The sequence below is a fragment of the Babylonia areolata genome, chromosome 34 (genome assembly GCF_041734735.1).
Source record: "Babylonia areolata isolate BAREFJ2019XMU chromosome 34, ASM4173473v1, whole genome shotgun sequence".
Classification (NCBI taxonomy): domain Eukaryota; kingdom Metazoa; phylum Mollusca; class Gastropoda; order Neogastropoda; family Buccinidae; genus Babylonia; species Babylonia areolata.
The window spans coordinates 16,613,214-16,637,504 of record NC_134909.1 but is presented as its reverse complement, the minus strand read 5'-3'; the positions used below and the strand labels follow the sequence as shown (position 1 = coordinate 16,637,504).

At 40.4% G+C, this 24,291-nt stretch overlaps 1 protein-coding gene across 1 annotated transcript; it reads right to left on the bottom strand.

Annotated features, from left to right (window-relative positions):
- Nucleotides 1–1,940: 1,940 nt before the first annotated feature.
- On the bottom strand, nt 1,941–23,875 carry LOC143277549 (glycogen synthase kinase-3 beta-like). The gene is made up of 9 exons (XM_076582431.1): nt 23,507–23,875; nt 18,909–19,099; nt 9,882–9,965; nt 8,851–8,961; nt 8,263–8,393; nt 7,111–7,217; nt 5,176–5,369; nt 3,192–3,378; nt 1,941–2,207 (listed from the first exon to the last, which is right to left on the bottom strand). Exons 1-9 carry the CDS (start codon nt 23,589–23,591, stop codon nt 2,017–2,019), a joined length of 1,281 nt encoding a protein of 426 aa, XP_076438546.1. The 5' UTR covers nt 23,592–23,875; the 3' UTR covers nt 1,941–2,016.
- Between the last annotated feature and the right edge of the window lie 416 nt (nt 23,876–24,291).

The following is a 24,291-nucleotide window of genomic DNA, read 5'->3' as shown; positions in this document are numbered from 1 at the left end:
CACAGTTCTTCAAAAACGCTGACAAAGTCTGAAAAAAAAAAAAACCAAAAAACCAACCAACCAACCTTTGCCTGAAAAGCAGTATTTCTGATCAATTTTTTTGCCACAAAGGTCAGGTTCTTAACCAGTTGTTCTGTGGGGAAACAAAGACAGTCGTTGGCACTTGACAAAGAAAACATAGCGTGACCCATTTCACAATCTGCTTCACAAAAACTCTGAGAGAAGTCGTAAGTATAGGAGATCCACAACATTTCAGTTAAGGGGGATTTTCAATTCTGGACCTTTCCCCCCCATGATTCTACAATTCTTCCAGCAAGATCATAATATAAAAAAAATAATAAATAAAAAAAATTCTTTTTTAAAAAGTGAGAAAAAAAACAACAAAAAATAAAAGATTTTTTTGGATGATTTAACTGCTTTTCTGAACCAACTCATCTCCACAGCTGCATGTCAAATAACATCCGCACAATCAAATGCATATTTTGCCGTGTCTGGAGGTCTGTCTCACTCATTTCATGGTAGTGGATGTCCAGTGATGGTTACAATGTATCAATTTCCCCACCACTGAGCTTCTGTTAAAAAACACAAAAAAGAAAAAACAAACAAAAAAAAACCAACAAAAAAAACATACAAGCTTACCCTGACTAAATCATTCTCCATGGCTATGGCTGATGTCTGTGAAGCTCATACATGTCACCTTTTTATCAACAAATGTGTCTCTTTCAGAAACAACGTATTCATATATTGTGTTGTCACACAGCCGAACATTTTTCTTCTGACAATGTAACTTTTTCTCTTTTTTGTTCTGTTAACTTTCCTTCTCAAATCGGTCAGCCTATGGTCAGTCAGTCATGGGGCAAAAAAATATCCTTCTCTACCAAATTTATGCAACACGATGGTTCATTCTCTCTACGTGGTCTGCCTCTTTCCAAAGGGAAGTCCTAACCCCTCCTGCGAGCTGGAATTTCCACAGCCAGCTTTTGCTTTTCTAAAAATCTTTTTATTATCTTATTTGTTTGTTTGTCGTTTTTGTCCACAGAAAACAAAAAACTGCTATGCAGAGAGGCTGTCTTTATTACACACATATAATTATAATCATCTCTTCTGCTGAAAAAAATGCATTTGATAATTTCAACAACAGAAACACAGAATATTCATTTTAAACAAATAAGTAAAAAAGAAAGAAAAAAAAAGAAAGAAAAAAAAGTCCAATGTGTAAAAAAACAACAACAACCCATCAGGTTGACGTGTTATAGATCAACAGAATGATCAATCATTATTCAAAAAAAAAAAAAAAAAAAAAAAAAAAAAAAAGACCAACCAAAAGCAAGCAAAGGAACATTCATTCATGAGAAGCACAATTACCATACCTCTTGGCCATAACATGATGTGGGGGGCTGGGAAAGAGTGAGAGAGAGAGAACACACACAGTAAGAGACAGTCCCACAGCGAAACCCCCACCCCCCACAAAAACACCTGAACAGACAGTCCAAGAACCGAAGAAACGACGATGAAAAAAAAAAAAAAAAAAAAAAGACGGCCTCAGAGCCCCCAAAAAGCGTCAAGGTCAACCTGACCACACAGTCTCTCCTCCCCCCCCTTCCCTACCCACTGGCGGCAGACCTCCACAATACACAATAGAAACTAAACAAAAAAGGTAGGACAAGCAGCAAGACTGAAAATGAGGTCAAGGAAAGGTGGGGGTGGGCTGGGGGTACGTGGGAGGAGGAAGGAGGGTTCCGCAGGGGGGAGGGAAGGGGAAGAAGAGGTCAGGCCGCAGGAAGGAGAAAGCAAGACCGACAAAGAGAGAGAGAGAGAGAGAGAGAGAGAGAGAGATGATTAATTGGGTGGGACACAGGAAAGGAGGGTAGGGGAGCGGGGGTGGGGTGGGGGGTTGCGGGGGCTGGGGGGAGGGGTGGGCGGCTGAGGGCGGGCGAGGGCAGGACAGAGGGATGAGAGAGAGAGAGAGAGAGTCGTCGTGACACAAAAAAAGACAGGCTAACACTTCAGCTCTCATCATGCTGACGTCCCCGGCGCCTGCGCTCCCTGAGCCTGCCCGCCGCTGGCCTCCCCTGGTGGGGCGGTGCCACCACCACTGCCTCCGTCCTTGCCGGAGCTGGGGCCCTGGTTGGCTGCCGACTCGGTGGCGGCCGAGCGGGCGTGGGGGGGTATCAAGCTGGCGTTGAGCTGTGGGGCGATGGCCATTTCTGGGGAGACAAGACACACATGATGCTGTTAAAAAACAACAAAAAATCCAACCTCCTCCTCTTCCTTTTTAAAATCAAGGTTACATCTCTCTCTCTTTCTCTTCCTTTTTAAAATCAAGGTTACATCTGAGTGTGTGTGTGTGTGTGATGATGATAATGCTTCTGGGCAACTTAGGATGCAATTTATGATGCACACACAAATCGAATCAAATTTTGGTGCTTGGAGCTTTGCCAACCTCTAAGGCCATCTCAAGGCTATCGCCACGTTAGCATCTACCTCAAGTGTAAAAAGGTACAATAAGAACTAATCACCGCTGCAATCATTTCACTCAATTTTTTTTTTTTTTTTTTTAATCTTCCAGAGTTTAAAGCATTCAAATCAGATTAAAAATATTAACTTCTATCAAGAAGTCCATTCGCGTTTACGGAAGGACATCACGGAACAAAGTCTTCAGAGAATATGCCGTGTAATGCCTGTTTCTAATGTCATGCAGATCCCAGTTGTCAATGAGCAAGACCAGTCCCCAACTTTCGTCTTCAATACTGCAAGCTGTTTTCTCTTCCTGTTGCCGACCTGCCAACCCTGTACTATGACTTGTGAGCAGTGTTTATATCATCTGAGAATAACATAAACATATGAAAGCAGCAGGACCAACACAAAATAAAATTCATGAATACATCATTTATCTTTTTTCCCCCCCTTCTCATTATGATAGGGAAAGCTACCCGCATTCCAACAAGCGCACAACAACAACAACAACAAAAATAAGAAAATTCTTTTGCAAGTCCCCACAAACACATGAAAACCAAGCACATTGTTTTTTCAATCATTTTTTCAGAATGACTGGAAAAACTACAGACCATTCCAACGACAAAGTAAAAAAAGAAATTTTCTTTTTCAAGTCTCCGCAAATACAAAAACAACCCCCCCCCCCCCCCCAAAAAAAAGACCAAGCACCACCACTCCACCACCCACCCCCTCACCTGTGGGCGTGAAGTTGAAGAGGGGGGGCAACTCCCGGCCATTGGGCAGACGAGTAGCGGGGTCTCGCAGCTCGTCAAAGAACGCGTGGGCGCAGGCCTCCATGGGCTGGATGCGGGCCGAGGGGGTGTACTCCAGCAGACGGCTCACCAGCTGGATGGCTTCAGGAGGGGTGCGTGGCCGGAACACCTGCACCCAGCAAAGGGTTAAAACATCGTTTAGTTGTTGTTGTGTTTGTTTTGTTCCCCCACCCCTTTGGCTTCAGGAGATGTGCGTGGCTGGAACACCTGCACCCAGCAAAGGGTTAAAACATCGTTTAGTTGTTGGTGTTGGTGTTTGTTTTGTTCCCCCACCCCTTTCAGCTGGATGGCTTCAGGAGATGTGCGTGGCCGGAACACCTGCACCCAGCAAAGGGGTTAAAACATCGTTTAGTTGTTGTTGTTGTTGTGTTTGTTTTGTTCCCCCACCCCTTTCAGCTGGATGGCTTCAGGAGGGGTGCGTGGCTGGAACACCTGCACCCAGCAAAGGGTTAAGGTTAAAACATTGTTTAGTTGTTGTTGTTGTGTTTGTTTTGTTCCCCCACCCCTTTCAGCTGGATGGCTTCAGGAGATGTGCGTGGCTGGAACACCTGCACCCAGCAAAGGGTTAAAACATCGTTTAGTTGTTGTTGTTGTGTTTGTTTTGTTCCCCCACCCCTTTCAGCTGGATGGCTTCAGGAGGGGTGTGTGGCCGGAACACCTGCACCCAGCAAAGGGTTAAGGTTAAAACATCGTTTAGTAGTGTTTTTTTTCATCCAAAGACTCAAATAGGAATACCTGCACCGAGCATAAGGGATAAAACATCGTTAAGTTGTTGTTTTTTTGTTTGTTTGTTCCCCCCCCCCCCCACCAAGACTTAAATGGAATACCTGCACCCCAGCAAAGGGATAAAACTTTGTCAAGTTGTTTTTTTGTTTTTTTTTAATGGGAATACCTGCACCCAGCAAAGGGGTAAAACATCATTTAGCTGTTGCTTTTTTGTTTTGTTTTTTATTTAATGGAATACCTGTGTGATTCGAACAATCTGTTCACATTCTCTCGATTCCTAGTCAGATGCCTAACCTCTAGGCCACCACTCCACATTCACAGTCTTGTAATGTATTTCTTCTTTTTTTTTTCTTCTTCTTCTTTTCACAACACATTTCTCTGATTGCATTTTGGACAGCTCCTCCCTTGTTACCCATCAGAGACAAGAACTGAATCGTCCCCATTCCCTTCCGTACTATGACACGAGTAGGTCCAAAATGGTTGCCACTTCTTATGTTCTCTACATTCTTACCTCTCCTTTGGGTCAAGCTTCAAATATCCCATCCCACCCCTCCCTCCTTTTTTTTTGTCTGTCCATCCCTCTCCTTTCCCCTACCCCACCTGTCCCCCAAACCCCACACACCAACACTGCTTGCGGTAAAGCACGCACCACCTACCCAATAATAATACTTAATAATAATAATAATAATAATGATGAACACTCATTCAGTGCTTTTTTTTTTTTTTTTTTTTTTTTTTTTTTACAAAGAGAGCCCAAAGCGTTTGACATGAACAAAAACCCTTTAACTATAAATGATGAAATAACAAAATGAATCAATCTAAACAAACTTTTTACATGTACAAAAAAAACCCATTAACTTTAAATGATGACATTACAAAATGAATCAATTTACACAAACTTTTTACATGTCCTAACTATAAATGATGAAATGATAAAATAATCAATTCACACAAACTTTATATATATATATATATATATATATATATAACCAACTCATTACCTATAAAGGATTAACTAACAAAATGAATCAGTTCACACAAAATTTTTACATAAAAAAAAAAGACACCCCCCCCCCCCCCCCAAAAAAATCCACAACTCATTAACTGTAAAGAATGAAACAATAAAACAAATCAATCAACACCACCTCAAACAAAAAGCAAAACAACAGATGTCACACACCTTGGTCCAGGGGTGGGCCTTGATCTGTGGGAACTTGAACTCCGAGTAGTTGGGGTTCATCTCGCGGATCTGCTCGCGGGTGGGGGTGCCGAGCACCTTGATGATCTCCACCAGCTGATCCACCCCGCTGTCCCCAGGGAAGATCGGCTGGCCCAGCAACAGCTCCGCCAACACGCAGCCCGCTGACCAAACGTCTGTGGGACAAGGCACCACACACACACACACAGGAATCAAACCCCTGTCACATTTTCTTCTTTTATTTTTTGCGCTGCAACTCTCACGTTCACTCGTATGTACACGTGTGGGCTTTTTTTTAATTTTTTTTTTTTTACGTGTATGACCATTTTTACCCTGCCATGTAGGCACCATACTCCGTTTTCAGGGGTGTGCATGCTGTGTATGTTTTTGTTTCCATAACCCACCGAATGCTGACATGGATTACAGGATGTTCAACATGTTTATTTGATCTTCTGCTTGTGTGTACACATGAAGGGGGTTCAGGCACAAGGTCTGCTCATATGCTGACCTGGGAGATAAGAAAAATCTCCACCCTTTACCCACCAGGCACTGTTACCAAGATTCGAACGTGGGACCCTCAGACTGAAAGTCCAACGCTTTAACCACTTGGCTATTGTGCCCGTTATTTTGATATATATCTATATATCTGTATATATATATATATATATATATATAAAACAACCAATACGTTGAGAATGGCATCAACACTGAACATCCAGCTATCCAACATCCCTTTCATAAAAAAGGGGGACCAAAAAAACAAAACAAAAAAAAAAACCCCAAAAATTACAACAACAAAAAAAAAAGGCCGACAAATGTTTCTACTCACACCACAAAAATACAGAACATGTGGTACATGAAAGTGAACAAAAAATACAGAACATGTGGTACATGAAAGTGAACAATGCATGACTTTTCGCCAGAGCTGCATAAAACATCATAAACACCTGCTTGTCACCCCCCACAACCCCGAAACTCCACACACCCATTGACATGTATACCACCCCCTCCTTCCCCCCCACCAGCTGTAATCACCACCACCCACACCCCTTTTCTGACTACATAGTGGCCACAAGCTCCACTTTATCCACAGACCACACTCACAAGTCCCCCCTCTCTTCAACCACACACAACAAACATATGGTCAACTGTGTACTATTAAGCCTAACATCCTCACCTTCTCCCCCCCTCACCCCCCCCCCCCAACACTCCCCTACATCCTGCCCTTTCCTCCACAACCTCCACCACAGCCTCTCGAAGAAAAAGCTGTCCACACATCCGCTACAAACCCAATCTTTCTGTGAAACATACACAGCTCTAAACCTTTACCAGGGCAGTGCGCATCAGAAACGTTTCATTATCACTGTTCCTTTTTATTTTCCTTCAGCCGATCAACAATGCTAAAACTAGGTGCTGGTCCGATGATCCAACAACCTGAACGCTTCACCCCCTCCAGTGCCCCCCCCCCCCCCCCCCCCCCCCCCCATCACAAATCAGGAGCATTGCAGCAAGCAATGCTCTCCATCTTTGGCACACACCAATATCATTGCCCTCCCTTCGACATCAGCCCTGAGAATCTATTTCCAGCATGCAGTGGCCTTTCCACCTGATCTCCTTCCCTCCAACCATACTTTATAGTGGTCTACGATTCTGATGCAACTGTTCTACGTATAAAAATTGAGGCTTGTTTAAAAAAAAAAAAAAAAAACAGATTAACACCACTGATTGATCTTCCTATCTAAAGGCAAATATACAAAAAAATACTGCAAATACATGAACATAAACATGTTCAACACACACACAACAAACAAGGACAGACACACTGATATACACACAAAAGACACACGGCTGGCAGCACAAAAAGAAGACACATCCATTGGCACCACCTCCAGGAACAAAAAAAAAAAAAGGCCTCACCAATTTGACATGTGTAGTCTGTGGCCCCAAATATCAACTCTGGGGCTCGGTAATAACGGGAACAAATGTAGGAGACGTTAGGCTCTCCACGTACTAATACTTTGGCACTGAAATCACACACCAACATTCAGTCAAACACAGACAACATAAAACCAATCCTAAAATAATGTCCAATATAACTTTACAATCTTCACTCATAAGTGACGACACCAGCAAAAAATACCAGTCAGTATAAGGCAAATTCAAACAAAAGAACAAAAATTACAAACAAAATATCAAAAAACAGCCCCACAAAATATCAAAATTATTGCATCAAAGTTTATAAAGGGTTCGTCTTTCCTGAATGTGCACTGAGTGTGTATCATTTTTAGAAATGCAAAGTTGTTTTTTTTCATCAATATTTACCACATTGCCAAGACTGGTTTCTCAGCCACTTACCTTTGCTGACAAAAATGGCACATGTATACACACAAACCAAAGCAGGCTCAGAACAATACATGTACATATACACTATTTCGTTCACACAAGCCAGTTACACATGCCAGTTTCTGAAACATGTCTGTCCCTCCCCCCCATTCCTCTTCATTGTATTGTATTGTATTGAGTCAGGTTAGGCTGTATTGTGTTAAAATTTAACTTTATGATTTGTATTACACTTCAGCTACAATAAATTTCTCTGCGCTGAATTAGGGCAGATCTCACCAGGGACAGCACATCACCATAATCCAACATCCTCCTCCCACGGGACAACTTTTTACGTATGCTAAGTGAATGCTGCACAAAGGGACCCCAGTTGATCGTTTCATCCTAAAGACAAGCACCCAGACCACCACTTAAAAGTTAGTAAGAAGAGGATGGAGTGAAAGTCCCAGTGTGTGCGGAACTCATATCCTGTGGACCCTCAATTCCAAGTCAGGCACATCAGCATCACTCAGGCAACCTATTGATAGAGGAGGGGAGAAGAAGGAGAGGGAATGAGATGCAGGGAGGTTTTTCATTCTCTCCAGTTGCGTTCGAGTGCATGCATACGTGTCTGTGCATGAGTGCATGCGTGTGAGCAGGTGCATGAACACAAAGTCATGTGCATCAACATGCATGCATGTGCTTCTGCATGTGCGTGCCCATGCCAGGGAGCCTCTCTGCCCTTCTCACCTTCCAAAATCACAGAGTTTGAGCACTCCCGTTTCTGGGTCAAGCAGTAGATTCTGAGGTTTGATATCGCGGTGACAGACGCCCTGTGAGTGTATGTAGGCCAGACTGCGGAACAACTGGTACATGTACAACTGAAACACACAAAATATACCTCATGTACCGATGTTTGCTTCTCATAGCAGACACTGAATGCACACATTTCTCAGGCTCTAACTTCTGTGTCCATGTGCTGAACCTCTCATATTCACTTGTACCACTATGACAGCGCTTTTACGTCTGTGATCGTTTTCACCCCACCACACAGACAACCACAATCCTTTACCTGGGGGTGCACATACTTTCAAAAATAAGCACTCGGTTTCACAAACGCACAGGCTCTTATTCACACATGCACACTAGATGTCAGGCAAATACTACCACACTGTCATAAGGAAGCATGAGATTTCTTACCCCTCTACCCATCCATCCATCCTCTTTCATGTGATGTCATTGCTCTCACTCATTCACTCACACATACTCTCTTCCACATGCACACACACACAAAACCCATGAATAAAAAAAGTCACCCACAACAGACAACCAACTTACTTTGATGTAGAGTATTGGGATGGTCTGTTTGGATTTGCTGTAGTGTCGTGCTACACGATACACTGTCTCAGGAACATACTCTAACACCAGATTCAGAAACACTTCGTCTTTCTGCAAATCAAAACACAACCATTAATCACTTCCGTCATCTCATTTGGCAATGGTTGTATTAGGTCCTCAGTAAAAAAAAACAGCAACAACAACAACAAAAAAACACAACAACAAACAAACATGAACAATCTAAAAATCACTCAGGAATGTCATCTCTCTCTCGATCTCTCAATTTTCTTACAGTCTTCCTCAGTTCCTGTCTCTCACACTCTTACAAAACGCTCCCTGTCACTGTCAAAAAAAACCCACACAAAATGTGAACCCAACTCTCGATTTTCACAAATGTTCTCTCTTAGGCTGCACACACAGAGACACACACTACAACCGCTTCAAGTTCTATACAGGTCAATAAATGTACATGTACACAAGTTGTTTCTTGTGAACCCAGTAACATACTGACATACACAGACTATACACACTAACCTCTCTTAAACTATAAAGTCAGTCTCACACTTCCTGCACGCTCTCTCACTCAGTCTCGACCTCGCTTTTTTCCTCTCTTGGTCCATTCCTTTGTTGTGGACCAGAGGTCAAACAAATAAAACTGTTGTTGTCACTGTCTGTCTGTCTGTCTCTCTCTCTCTTACACCGTAGTTACAGTCTTAGTCTTTTTGAGGTGATTCACATACAACACATTAAAATGCGCATTCTCTCTCTGTGTGTGTCTGTGGTCTGTTTCTAATACATAATCTCACATTTACTTTTATTGACAAGGAATTGAGAAATGAACAACAGCAAAACTCTTGTTGAACGGACGGATCAACACCAGTAAGAACATTCCCAACATGCACAGCACCAAACACACATGTGCACACAAAGCACACACACACACACACACACACACACCGTGACTCAAGTACACACAGCTCACCAACACAGACAAAAAACAAACAAACAAACAAACAAAAAAACCCTCTCACCTTCTCCCCAGAGGAGTAAAAGAAGAACTTGAGCTTGACAATGTTTTGGTGTTCAAGCTTGCGCATGATCTGCAGCTCCCGATTCTGCACACAACACCCTCCCAACAATCACATAAACCACCAGCATGCATGACAGACAAACACACACATATATATATACATGTCCACCCAGGCTGTCAACAGACCAGACAGACATCAGTGCTCATCTTGCTGTCACATACATGTATACATGCATGTAACTAAAAAGCTGGACAGGTTACTTTAACAGAATCTCCAAGACCTGGCATTGCTGAACAAGACTGTCTTTTAGCGCAAGCGAACTCCCTCATTTCATGTGGCTGGAGGGGACTCCTGGAAGTTCCAAAGCAAATTCTCTTGGTTTGATTTATGGGGTTTTACTTACGATGACAAAAACAAAAACAAAAAACCTAAGGGCTGTGTTGTCTATTATAATCACAAAACTAAAACTAAACACAAAAAAACAGGGGTTGGTCAGCCATCATCCATAAGTGACAACAAAAAATATTTTCTTGCTTATCTATTTTTTCATCTGTTCCTTGGCCTGACTTAATCTGTACCTTGCTTGTTGTGGTTTCCAAAAGATGCAAATCCTCTATATTGATCATTTTCATGCCTGCTGACCATGTTTGGTCCTTAAATCTTATCACGGAGCACCTGTTTACAGCTTTCTAATTTGCTATTTTATGAAAATAAGCCGGAACAGGAGAATGAAATACCAAGGTGAAGGGAAATATTCAAAATTATGTTTGGAACGAAGCCAAAGAAATTCAAATGAAATGACACTGAAAACAGCAGGAAATAGTTAACAGCAAACATCAAGCTGATATCAAAAAATGATTCAGCACCACCAATATAGCTGGAGAAGGAAACAGCTAAAGCCTGGTATGTATCAACTTAGCCAAAATCTTCAAATTGAAATAAAATTGATCAGTCTTGAAGTTAACAATAAATTGTGAAACCAGATAATGATATCGATCAACCCATCAAAAGCTAACTAATATATTTTTTTTTTTTTTTTTTTTTTAAACAAGAAATGGAACTGGAATGAGAAAAGAAAAGGCTGGAGGAAAACCCATCAATGTAAAAGTAAGGGAACAGGGTATTTACAGAATTCTGACTGACAAAAAATTGACCATAAAAAGGACATAATTATTCCAAAGGTATGTGCGACAGTCAGTCGTGTCCACATGACCACCAGAACACCTGAGAAAATAACTACTGTCCGGACTATCTGGGCCAGAATTTGACTGAAGTGGAGAGTGTCTTGCCTAGGTTACATCCCCAAAGGACTTCAGAAAAGTCAACACTGGGATGGTCCCAAAAGGTCAATTAGCCCCCAAGTCTGCAGCGATTAAGAGCCAGTGCAGTCTTGCACGCTGGTTTGAGAGTCATAGTCCTTCACAAAAGACTAAGCTGTAAATGAATTGCCACTGCAGTAGGCAAACCACTGGATCATAAAGGTTTCGCTTTGCTGGTGACCCAGCTTTAAGCTTTTGTCAATCTATAACTTATAAGTTACATCAGCTGAGTGTAGAGCCAACTTCCGAATCATACAATTACAAGGCAAAGACTAACACTGCAAAGCAGAATGTCTTCATGCACAAGCCATCTCCCAGCTTTGTGGCTGTTACCTCATTCCGTTGACAGACAACAGAGACTGATGTGAAGAGACAATGGCATCACTGACAAAACTCCTTGGCACTGTCAGTTCACTGACAAGTTAAACTGACATGAAGGCTGTGCAACAAGGTGGCCAGTCTAGAAGACAAGCTATCCTACAGCAGAGATCTTCAGGGTTCCACTGAGCCACAAAACAAGCCTGCTGCGTCAACTAGAGAACAAATCCCCGATGACGAGGAGCAGAATATGTCCCGATACAAAGTGCCCCAACAATACAAGCCGAGATTCAGCCAATCACACAACTTTCAGAGTTGACTTTGCCAGATGAGGCTGGCATAAAAGAATTTGTGAGCAGACCTTGTCACAGGCATGTGATGTCGTATGAACACAAAAGATAAGAAGGAACACAAGACACAACCTTTTTCCATCACTGCTAACCAGGATACTTCCCAGCAACAGACAGCAGCTCAGGGAGGAACCAGAGAAAGGGACAGGTCAGGATCTATGAACAGGAACTCTGGCACTGAAGAGATCAAACACACTAGTCCTCAACAAACAGAGAAGACCAGAAGCTGGCAGGACTAACATGACTGCGGTCAGTGTGGATGGTGGGCTTGGAAGTGGACTGTGACCCAGTGCCTTGAGAGTGAGGAAAGTCAGGCTTGGAAGTGGATGGTGACTCCAGTGGTGGGGCAGAAGCAACCTTCTTAGTAGTTTCAATACATGAGGAATCAGTTGTATCAGAAAAAGCAGAACTGGAGTTAGACTCAGTCAGATCTACGCTTTCTATAGTTCTTGTGCTCTTTTTATCTGCAGAGTTTGCAGTCAGCTCTGGTGAAATAGGTAGATTCTGCTTGGAACACGTCGCACACAAAACAGCACAGGCATCGTTTCCCCACAAAACAAACACAAACACACACAAACACACAAGAGGCACACAAGAACCACTCTCTCACACACACACACACACACATGCACACGCATGCACGCACACACACACACACATAACGGGAGGTTACTTTTGATCTTCCAATGAACCCCTAAGTCCTCCACTCTCTCCATGCAGGAAACACATGCACACTGAATCTGGACTCTATTACGAATTAAAATGGTGAGGGAGCTCTCTGCTCATCATCTTAGTCAGTGCTGCTACTGTTACTTAGTAACAAACACAAACTGTCAGTAAAGCCTATTCTCTTACACAGTTACAGTGACAGTTGAAGTTGCTCACTCCCGTCACTGCCTACTGCGTAACTGTTGGCTTGTAAAATACAGACATTTCATTTCAACCTCGGACTCAGAAAACAAACAATGAAATTCTAACAAATGTGAGTCATGTCAAAAGATGCCCTAAAAATAAAGCATGATTATTATTACTTGAGTGAAATTTTCAATGATGCCAGAATTTTGAGTTTTACTGTTTACAAAATGAACCAAAAGAGAACAACGAAAGAAACCCCAAATGAATCCCAACCAGTTTTTCTTCAAGTCTCACTGTCATGTGACAAACATATGTGTCATTATGATTGATATATCAAACAATACAATAAGTATCCACACTAAAAATCATTACTAGATCAGACTACAGAAGCTTTGGTATTCTAAAAACAGTAAAAGAGATTCAGACGCAGTAATTTAGTTCCCTAGACAAAAACTAACAGTAAACAAAAAAAAAACACAAACAAAACAACAAACCCCCCACCCCCCAAAAAAAACCAAAAAAAAAAAACCCAAAACAAAACAAAACAAAAAAAGAACACAGCATTTTAACTGGATCTCAACAAGCCACAGACACTTAGCAGAAGCAACACTGTGGTAAACAATCATGTGATACATTGATATATTATACTGATTTATCTTGAACTATCATTTCTCCAACTGTTTTATGGACTGACTACCTAACGAACCCTATTTTGTTAAAATCAAAGACTTTGTAAGTTTGTTTTCTATATTTTACACACTAACACTGGAGCAATACACTAACACTGGTGCACCCCAAGGTTGTGCTGTCACCCTTTCTTTTTACTCTGTACACAGCTGATTGTTGATGTACAGAATCCTCTCAACTCGACAAAATTTGCTGACAATTCAGCTCAGACAGGACTGATGACAAGACACAAAGTTAAAGTGCAGACAGGATACTGAAAATTTTACCACAAAGAATGGCAAAAATGTATTACCTGGAATTAAATGCTACTAAAAAGAAAGAACTTGTCATTGAATTTAGGAAGAATAAATCCAGAACCAATGAAACTCGTCATTTATGATCATGGGAGAGACTGTTCTACTGGTCAATACTAACAAGTACACTGGCATCATTATTGAGAACAAACAATCAAGTTTCGTGGCATGAAAATACAACTACACAAGTGAAAAAAGTCAACAACCGTTTGCACTATCCTTGGCAATTATCTTTCGATGTGTGCAACCAGATTCTACAAATATTTTACTGTTCTGTTATTTCAACTAATTCAAGTGCTTTGTTTTATGGTTCTGTGTGCTGGGGAAAAAACATAATAAAACAAGGCAAAGATCGACATGACAAGCTCACTAGAAAAGCAGGCGCAGCGGTGTGGTGGGCAAAAAACGAGATGATACATACTGAAAAAAGATTGCAGACAGGCTTTACACAATTCTAAATGATGAAACTCGCCCTCAATGCAAGAACACGTTACAACTGGCTTTTTTTCTCATTCCCACAGCTATCCATACACTCAACCTTGACAGGCAGCACACAAACACTATTGATATCCATTTGTGCAATCTCTTGTTACATGCGCGTGTGTGTGCGCACCTGCATCTGTGGCGCGATTGGTAGCAGCCGTAAATCAAACCAATGTGTTTAATTCTTGTTTTTGTACATTTAGCTTCAGCTCTTTTGCTTTTTGATTTTTTGGTCCAACCTTTGCCATGTTTTTTGTTTTTTTTGCACTAGGCTGTGGGCTAGGATGTTGTGTGGGGTAAGTGACAAGTCTGTGGATGTACAATTAATTTCCAGTTGGTTTGTATTGTACTGTACTGTTTTGTACTGCTGATTCTACCAGCACAGGTGACTTTTGATTTAATAACACGGCCACTCCTGACACCAGATATGCAGGCATCATTGCACACAATAGTATGATAAAGTTCTATTCGTTGAGCACAATCATAGGATACACTTCTATTTGTTGAGCACAAAAATATGATTTAAGTTCAATTAGCCAATTATGAAATTTGTTTCTTTTTTAGTATCCTGATATTCAATGCCAACCAGAAAATCAACCCAAAAGTGCTTGATCTGGTACAACAAAAAAACACACAAAAAAACTTAGCATTTCAAAACTGACATAATAACTGATAACCAGAATTGACAACATACCTGCAGAGATGCCAAACCCCGTCAAATGTTTGAAGGAACAATCAAGACACTGGGTAGGAACATTTTGAATTTGGTAGGAACACTCAGACTCCAAGCCACATCAGCAATCCACCAGGTGCTGTTTGACCAAGATGCAACCGGATTCAGCCACGTTCTCTCTTGTTCGGGCAAACTATTACTCTAAATTGGTCCACTCAAAGCTGTTTCATTGTAAACACGCACGCAATTAGCAGAGATTCATCTTGTGAGACTAAGGTTAGTAGTGATTGCCCAGGCCTCGTGATTGAAAAGGTCACGAGCATCTGGATAATGTTACGACAGGAAAGCAGGTGACCATGTTTTTTAGTTGAAAATGAACTTGTCGGAACAATTTGAATATGTGGATAGTAGTTTGCACAGGACAGGAATGTCAGACCCCTGCCGGAGTCTGCACTAGTTGGGTCATGGTTAAGTATGTGTAATTAAATTGAATATTGGCAAAACATTGGCAAAAACTGAGATCGAACATAAAATACGGCGAAATCGTAACAGTTTGCATCTCTGTGCCCGCATAACTCATCCAAGCAGGAGGAGAAGACACAATTCACATACTGAAAACTCTTTGGAACAGAATCTGGAAGACAGGAGAATGGCCTACCATCTGGACACAGTCTCTAGGTATCATACTCCCAAAGAAAGGAAACATCCAATTGTGCCAAAATTACCATACAATAAGTTTTATCAGCCTCCCGAGCAAGGTTTATACTGAAAATCACCTTGAACAGACTCAAAGTTCAAGCTGACAAAAACATCTTTCCAAACTGGATACAGCACCAAAGAACAGATTTTCAATCTGAGAAATATCTTCAACACCAGTTCCATGTCTTCATAAAATTCAGGAAAAGGTTTGACACAGTGTGGCATGAGTCTTTGTGGTTGACCATGAAAAAATACAACATCTGCCCCAATATCATTCGAGTTATCAAACAACAGTATGACAAGGCAACCAGTGAAGTCCACAATGATTCCATCAGATACTGGTTCAGGACGACAACAGCTGGAGTCAGACAGGGTTGTCTACTATCCACTACACTATTCAACAAATTCCTGTTATGTATCATGTTGGATGCATTGGAAGACCATGAGAGCACAGTCACCAATGGAGGCAGAACTGTTACAAACCTTTGGTTCGCCAATGACACTGATGGCTTGGCAGGGAATGAGACTGAACTCGCCAACCTGGTAGGATTCGACATCACCTCCAGGGCAAATGGAATGGAAATCAGTGTAGAAAAGACAAAAACCATGACAAATAACACCAACAGCATTAACACGGATACAAAGTCAATGGGCAGTCTTTAGAATCTGTATCCAGGTTCAAGTACTTGGGTACAAATGTCACAGATGAAGGCTCCAAAGAAGAAGTCATGTTCAGGACAGCACAGGCTCCAGCAGCACTCACTCCACTGAAGCCCATTTGGAACTGGAGAGACAAAAACATCACACTCAGATCTAACCTGAAACTTAAATACGCTCACTGATTCAATCAATGCTTTTCTATGCTTGCGAAACATGGACTATCACTCCTGAGCTCCAGAAGAAGATCCAAGCCATGGAAATGTGATGCTTCATAAAGCTACTAGGTATCTCTTATTCTGAGAACATCACGAATGCTGAAGTCCTTCAGTGGATCAACCAAGCCATTAGACCCCACGATGACCTTGTCATGATCACCTCCTATCTGCAATCATGAGGATGAAGCTTAAATGGTATGAACACGTATCCAACAGGCTTGCAAAGACAATTCTTCGTGGCAACGTACCAGGCAGTAGGACGAGAGGTACGTAAAAGAAATTGTGGCAGGACAACATAAAAAAATTATCAAACATATCTCAAGAATTAGATAACAGGGTAGCTTTGCTGTCCTGTCTAAAACTGACCAAGTGTCATGGGCATAGCAGTGCTGTTACATAACTGACATTAAGACCTGTGTGTCACAGTTCATCTTGCTGCCGCTTTTAACCTCTCGACTGCTGCTGATGAGTATGCCCACCATCGACGGGCTGTCATCACACTGAAACAGAGCTTACAGATCAGGATGTCTGTCACCTTTCTTCATCTGGACTACTTCTTTCTCTTGAGCTTGCATGATTTCTTTGGTTTTTTTTCTTTTCTTTTTTTTTTTATTTGTTCAGCAAATTTAATGGTAACACTGATAAGTACAGGATACAAAAAGTAGCAATGGCACTTCAAGTTCAAAACTAATGCCATACTGACCTCAGTTCACCAAGGTTCCGCAATCAGGGTTTGATTATTCATTAAAGGATGGCCGACTCCTGTGGATGATCCTCCACCATGGGTCAGGGGAGGAGACCAAGGAGAGAAAAACTAACAAGCTGGTCAAGAAAGGGCCTTTTTTGTTTTCTTTTTTTTAATTTTTTTTTATTATTAAAGGGCTGGGGTGGGTGTGGTTGGGGGTGGCACTCAAGCAGGGGATGACAACCAGATGATCAACCAGAGTGACAACCTGGACCAGTCACACCTCAGTAAAACATTATTATCTGAGAAAATATCCAAGTAACCTCATGACTGTCTTATCGTAACAGACAAAAGATAGCCTCAAAGACTAATGACTCATAATGCTTTCAGGGTTGACAAGAACTTTCAACAGTGAAATAGGTATCATTTTCTTATCTTTTTTCCCCCCAGTTTTGTTTGTTGGACTCAAGAAAATTCAGTTTTTAGATTAATCGAAATTTTTTAAGTTTTGACACACACTCACACATATGTAATGTATGCATGCACGCAACATATGAGCAAGCACACAAATAAAAGTTGAATTCCTTTGACACTATTGCTGTTTTATTGTTGTTGTTGTTTTTATAAGTGTTTTACTCTAATGGACTGGATAACAGTTTGTTCTGCCAAAGTCTGAATCATAAAATATCATATTGAACTGTACTGTATTTCTTCCACAGCTTTGTATCGCAGTGCACGGTGTAGTGTACTGCATTTCATCATTGTATTGTATTGTGTAGAAATTGCAAACCAACGCAAAAAATGTCTTTCCTTTGAACTCCATCTTCCACTATATTTGGTATTCCTTTTTATTGCACATCAGAGACAGAGAAATCAGGTATTAATCCATACACGCTGCAGGGTTCTCACAGATTTGACCAAACACAATCATACGCTATTTCCAGACCAGATTGAAGGTTTTCCATTCCAAACACAAAACGAAACTTTATTAAAAAATGTTTTTCTATAATTTTAATCTTTAAGTCTGCTATGTGCACTGCTATAATTTAGTATAATGTTAACATTACAAAGAGACCAGCGGATATATGAGTATCAATGTGCAATTTTCATCACTTTTTGCTTATTAAATTGTTTATTGTTTTAAGAATTAAGATGCATGAAGCTTAGTCTTACTCTTAGTTTGTTGGATGGTACTGGTTTAAATGAAAATTCCAACTTTTCCTCACTCCAATGGGCAAAACTTGTTTTGGAAGACTTTTCAAACCCTGTAAATGGTTCTCCCATACAAATCCTCTGCATTTCTTTGTTTCCGTACAAAAATTCTTGCTTTTATCATTTGTTACTTATTGAGATAAAAACAAAACAAAAACAAAAAAAACCCTCTAATTTTGCTCCCCATCCCTTACATCATCAGTTAAATCTATACATGTACCCGTTTGAATCAACTCATGTTCTCTCTTCAAACCAAGTTCCTAAAAATAAAAAAAACCCAAAAAACATAAATAAACAAAACTTAAAAGTTAAATTTCAGAAACCAGCAGAAAATGCCTTGACAAAACGAACAACTTCATATCAATACAATGTTTGGAAGCAGTTCTTGGGCATCTTTTGACACGCTCGGACGTAAAAAAAAAACACAAAAAAACAAACACTGGCCCTCTCTCCCCAAAAACAAAAAAGCCCCAAGGATGAGGGATAGGGGTGAGTGGGGTGGGTGAGGGGGGAGTAGAGTGTGTGTGTGTGTGCGTGTGTGTGTGTGGAGAGATGTCGGGTGTGTGGCAGGCACTGACCTTGAATCGTTTGTCCTGCAGCACCTTCTTGATGGCCACCAGCTCGGAGGTGTCGACCAGCTTGGCCTGGTAGACCACGCCAAAGGAGCCATTGCCGATCACCTTGGCGTCCGTGTAGCTCACCTCCTGCGGGCGGTCAGGGCCCTGGCCGGACGTGGCCAGCACCGTTGTCACCTTCCCCCCATCTTTACCTAGACGATATTCTTCACACATTAACCCGTTAATCAATTAATCAATTCAGTACTAATAACAGAGCATGTGACTGTGTGTGTGAAATTGAAATTTATACATGCATTGGAAGGCTGTGCTCTGATTAAAAAAATATTTTAGAAAAAAAAAAGAAGAAAGAAAAGAAAGTTGATAGTTTTTAGGGTACTAATGTCCCATACTATGTATGGGAAAGCAGTGTCAGTAACACAAACAAAAAAGTGAGAAAACTTCATAAGAATTAAAAACTTTCCCCCAATAATTACCTGGACAAGACCCTTGACATGTTAATGGTTAACTGAAAATATAACATACCTGAGACTGAAATTATACATGAGGAGACTGTGTCAGTTAAAAACAAACAAACAAACAACAACAACAACAAAAAACCCAGAAAAGATGATAGTAATAAAGGTAACGAGACTTGATCAAGATTATGTGTTACCAGTTAATAAAAAAAACACTGTGACTGTGAAATACATGAGGCTGTGTCTATGTCTTTCAGTTTCACGAAGTTTCTATTTAATAAACACTCCCGAGCACCAAATATATTAGGTTTGAGACTTTGACGCTCTCAGTCACACAATTTGGTTTGTGTCAGAACAATACACTATACAGTGGACTTGTTCACTTGAAACTCAGTCAAGGGGGGAAGGTTGGTCAATTTCTTATTGTACGGTGAAGTAGACTGCAGTTGTTGAGCTTTGTTACAATGTGAAGAACAATCCTTTAAATATTACCCGTCGATGTGGACTAAGTTGCCTATGGTGGCAAAAGTGGCGCGTTTTTTTGTTTTGTTTTGTTTTTAAAACAACGAAAAAATGATAGTTATCTGGGTCACCTGGGTGTGAATACTTTTATTCTTCCTGTAAACTTGATACCTAGAAGGCTAGATGTGAGAAAAGAACGCAAGAATACTGCACGCGTCACTGCATGTCTCATTGCATTTTCTTTATCACAGTGTCAAAGTATCACTGACAGTCCACCTGATCCCTGACAACTGCTGTTCTACTTTTTAAAATTCTTTTTAAATGTCTTTAACTGATTTCAATATCATGATTTCACTTTCAGTTTCAGCCACAATGCAGAGAGCTATAACAACTGTACAAAAACTTTAAAAAGTTATTATGTGTTTTAATAAAAAAACAAGCCTTCACTTTTTTTTTCCTCTCAACAGGATACAAAGTAAAAGTATCACTATCTGTATTACTTTCATTATTACTCAAACAATTTCATTGTTTTAAAAGCATTCATTATTTTTTCATAATAATGACAACACTGCAGATAGTTGATCACGGTGCTTATGTTTTTTACAGAACTTACTTTAACAATCACTGTTCAACAGGCAACACATATTTCTCTAATTCTCAAGTTCAATAGCTCAGTAACCATATCAAGCCGATATGCTGGTTCTAAAAGACGGGACACAGCAGGAGGATAAAAACATAATTTTAACTATATATTGTTTCACTTCAGGAAATATATTTAGCAAAATGGTGACCCTGCCCCACAAAACAGAAATGGCACATGTATAATAGAGGGAGAGGAAAACAAATAAAATCACAGGTAGAAAAAAAATACCCCCAAAATGGGTGGCACTATCAGTGTTGGTATACATGTAGTGACGTGCTCTCCCTGGAGAGAATAGCCCAAATTTCACACAGAGAAAATCTGTTATGGAAAAAAAAAAGAAGAAGAAAAAAAAGGAGAGTAATACAATGAGAGAGAAGACAGTGAGAAAGGGGCACAGAGAAAGGGGATGGTGGACGGGGATTAGAAGCTTCTGATCAAAAACCAGCAGCACAGATGGATAAATTGAAAACCATGGATAGGTTCAGGTACTTTCACTCAGTCCCCCCCCACCCCCCCAACACCTCCCCCCACCCTTCCCCCTTAAATTCTAATCTGACAATAACAGCAGTAATATGGACCTTTCCACTGATTCAGCATGCTGTTTTCAAAAATGGATACAATGCTCAAGTATCAGATGGCCTGTCTGGCCTATGGCCTTTGCTTTGCCTTGGGGACTTTCACTTTCAACAGCTGTCAGGAGTCTAAAGGCATATACTCTTTTTCATCAGTCTAGGGCTTTAACCTCTGTAATAGTTATAATCCAGTAATAGGCAATTGCATTTTTTCAAGTGATATGTTCACAAAAGCACACCCCAAAACACACACACACACATGCAGTAACAGTGTGTTCACGCCCACCCACACATCAGGAAAATGCATGCACACTCACACACAAAGGTGTAATCTGTTGATGTGTTTAGTTTACAAACCTTGTTGATTACTCAAGATCTCATATAAATGCAACTATTTTTTTTGTATTTTTATTTCACTTTAAAGGTTCATTACTTTATTAGTGATACTATCTGATGGTTTGGTAAAACCTGAAGGCGATTCCCTATCTCACTCTCAAAAGCTGACTGGAAAAAAATCCTTTATAAGTTAAACATAATGTCTATTATAGGTCTGTGTATTTGTACATTTGAAATTTTATAACTAAAATCTTATATCAGAATCTATTTTTTAAATAAATAAATACAGTAAGTGTTCTCTTTTGTCTTTGCAAAGTTCTGGGATATAAGACAGACAGACTCACACATATGTTTATGTCAAACTGGTCTAACCCTTATCTAGTGAGTATAGCATGATCAAAAGATCATGAGCCTGTTGCTTGTGTCAGAATGTAAGTTAAACAGTATACATTACTCAGAATCAGGATCAGGATTTGGGGCGTTGTTTTATACAACTTAGCCATTTTTGGCTTTTTATGCCCCTTCAAATTTATTCCTTTACATTGTTGGTCAGGTCGTTGACTAGCTCAGTCATTTTATCCATCAAAGTCATATTTCGCTTTTGTCAATAACTCGTGTTTATCTATGAGGTTCTTAAAAGTATTTATACTTGGTGCACGTTTGATATTGTTTGTTAATTTGTTCCAATAATTTGTTACTCTGTTACTAAATGTAAACTTTCTGAGATTTGTTCTGGAATACTGTTTAAATATTTTGTCTGTACTGTTTCTTGTAGTGTCTACCTTTGGAGTACAAAAAAAGCATGCTTTGTTTACATCGTCAAACCCATTTAATATTTTGTACGTCTGTATCAAGTCCCCTCTTACTCTTCTTGCTTTAAGTAATGGTAGTTGCAAGTACTTTAATCTTTCTTGATATGAATAATCTTTTATGCTATAGACCAGCTTTGTTGCTCTTCTTTGAGCCCTTTCTATGGCTTGTGACTGCTTTATTTGCGTTGGGTACCATACAGTGTTTCCATATTCTAGGATAGGTCTAACTAATGTTTTATATAACTGTAAGAAAGTAACCTTATCTGTATATGTAAATGCTCTTTTTATTATTCCAATCATTCTGTTCGCTTTGTTTATACTATTTGTTATATGTTTGTCAAATGATAAATTTTTGTCAAATGTGACACGTAAGGCTTTTTCCTCATACATTTTGATACTTTTATTTCTTTGTCTCCGATTTTCATCATGTATTCTTTCTCTGGGTTTGATTTCCCAATATGAAGTACTTTACATTTTTTAGCATTAAAATATAGATTCCATGTGTCTGACCATTTTACTAATGTTTCAATATCTTTTTGTAAATCCTGACAGAATTTTGGAGAGTTGTATAATTTTGTGTCATCTGCAAAAATTTTACATGTACTCTTTAGTTCGCAAGGGAGATCATTTATGAATAAAGTAAACAGTAAAGGTCCTAATATACTACTGTATAGTGTATAGTGACTGATTAACAGATGAGATGAGATGCAGGCCTTTTCAGCCTAAATATTATCTCAAAATCATCTTAGTATCTTGTATCAGTTATCAAATAATAAATCTAAACAATTATCAAGTCTAATGCCAGTGGACATTCAGTCTGTTTCTGAACACATTCTGTCACTCACAGTGTCACTGTCAGGCTTGTACAGGCAAGATGAGAAAAGAAGTTGAAACAATTTCACACAAATACGTTTTCAAAACACGACTCACAACTCATTCATCTCAAACGGGATTGGCACCACTGTACTACCTGAGAAGTTTTACTCATACCTGGATATGGAGAGGTAAAAAATGACCGAATGTGAGACTCGCTGCTCAAGATGAATTTGGCCATTCGCCCTCAGGCGAAACGAAGAGCCTCATTATCAAGCAACAGTTGGTGTGTCTGCTTAGTGATACAGAACACATAAACCGGATAGTCACGCAAGATCATATCTAACGACTTATACATTAAAACAAACAAACAGTTTATGGTACAGATGACTCCCACTGAAGGAAAAGAACCTTAAATACTCGGTATTTCGATGCAAAAGGATTGATCGACCGCCATCTTTGAAGGTCTAACCAGCATGGCTGACCTAATAATTCTCATACTTACTTATGGTCCTCATGCCTCCGAAGGGTGCGTTTTGTCCTGGTTTTCCACCTTCTGCGAACGAGGTTGTCCTCGGTCGTCCGCTCATTATAGTCCAGACACTGGTTAATTAATTGTCCCACTTCCGCTCTGTAATCCAACGGGATCTGTTACATTTCAAGAAAAAACAGGGTCGATCTAGCACAAAATCGTACAAAATTCTACCTCTCGAAAAGGCAAGGACACCCTTCCGCTAGGGCATCTGGAGGCAATGTCGCCGCTCCAAGAAAGTAAAAACACTAATAAACACAAATATCGTCCAGTCATCCCAAGTAAAGTCACCACAACCATAAAATTCGATGGTTTGTGTGCTTGTTTCCAATGGCTGGATCAGTTCCGTACAATGATGGGGGATGTATTAGCGAAACCTGAATCGGCAAAACTCGGGTAACCAATCAAAACGCAACATTCAAGCTGCCGTGGATTTACGGAAAGTATCGATCGTCACCGCAGCGACTGCTCACACACATGTTGTAAACGTCATCAAATAAGAGAACTGTACCACAATTCCCCCAGTTCTCTCGAATGATGACGTTTTAAACATGTGTGTGAGCGGCAATTTTCCGGAGTCGGGAAGAGGAACCGCCACATACATATTATTCGCTTTTCATCCCGTCTTTCACGCTCCACCTTTCCCCTGTCTCTGTCTCTCTATCTGTCTTTGCAGCAACATCCCTCTCTTTCTCTTCCTCCACCCCACTCTCTCTCTCTTTACTAACACCATGCTTGTACCTGTATGCCGTGTGTGT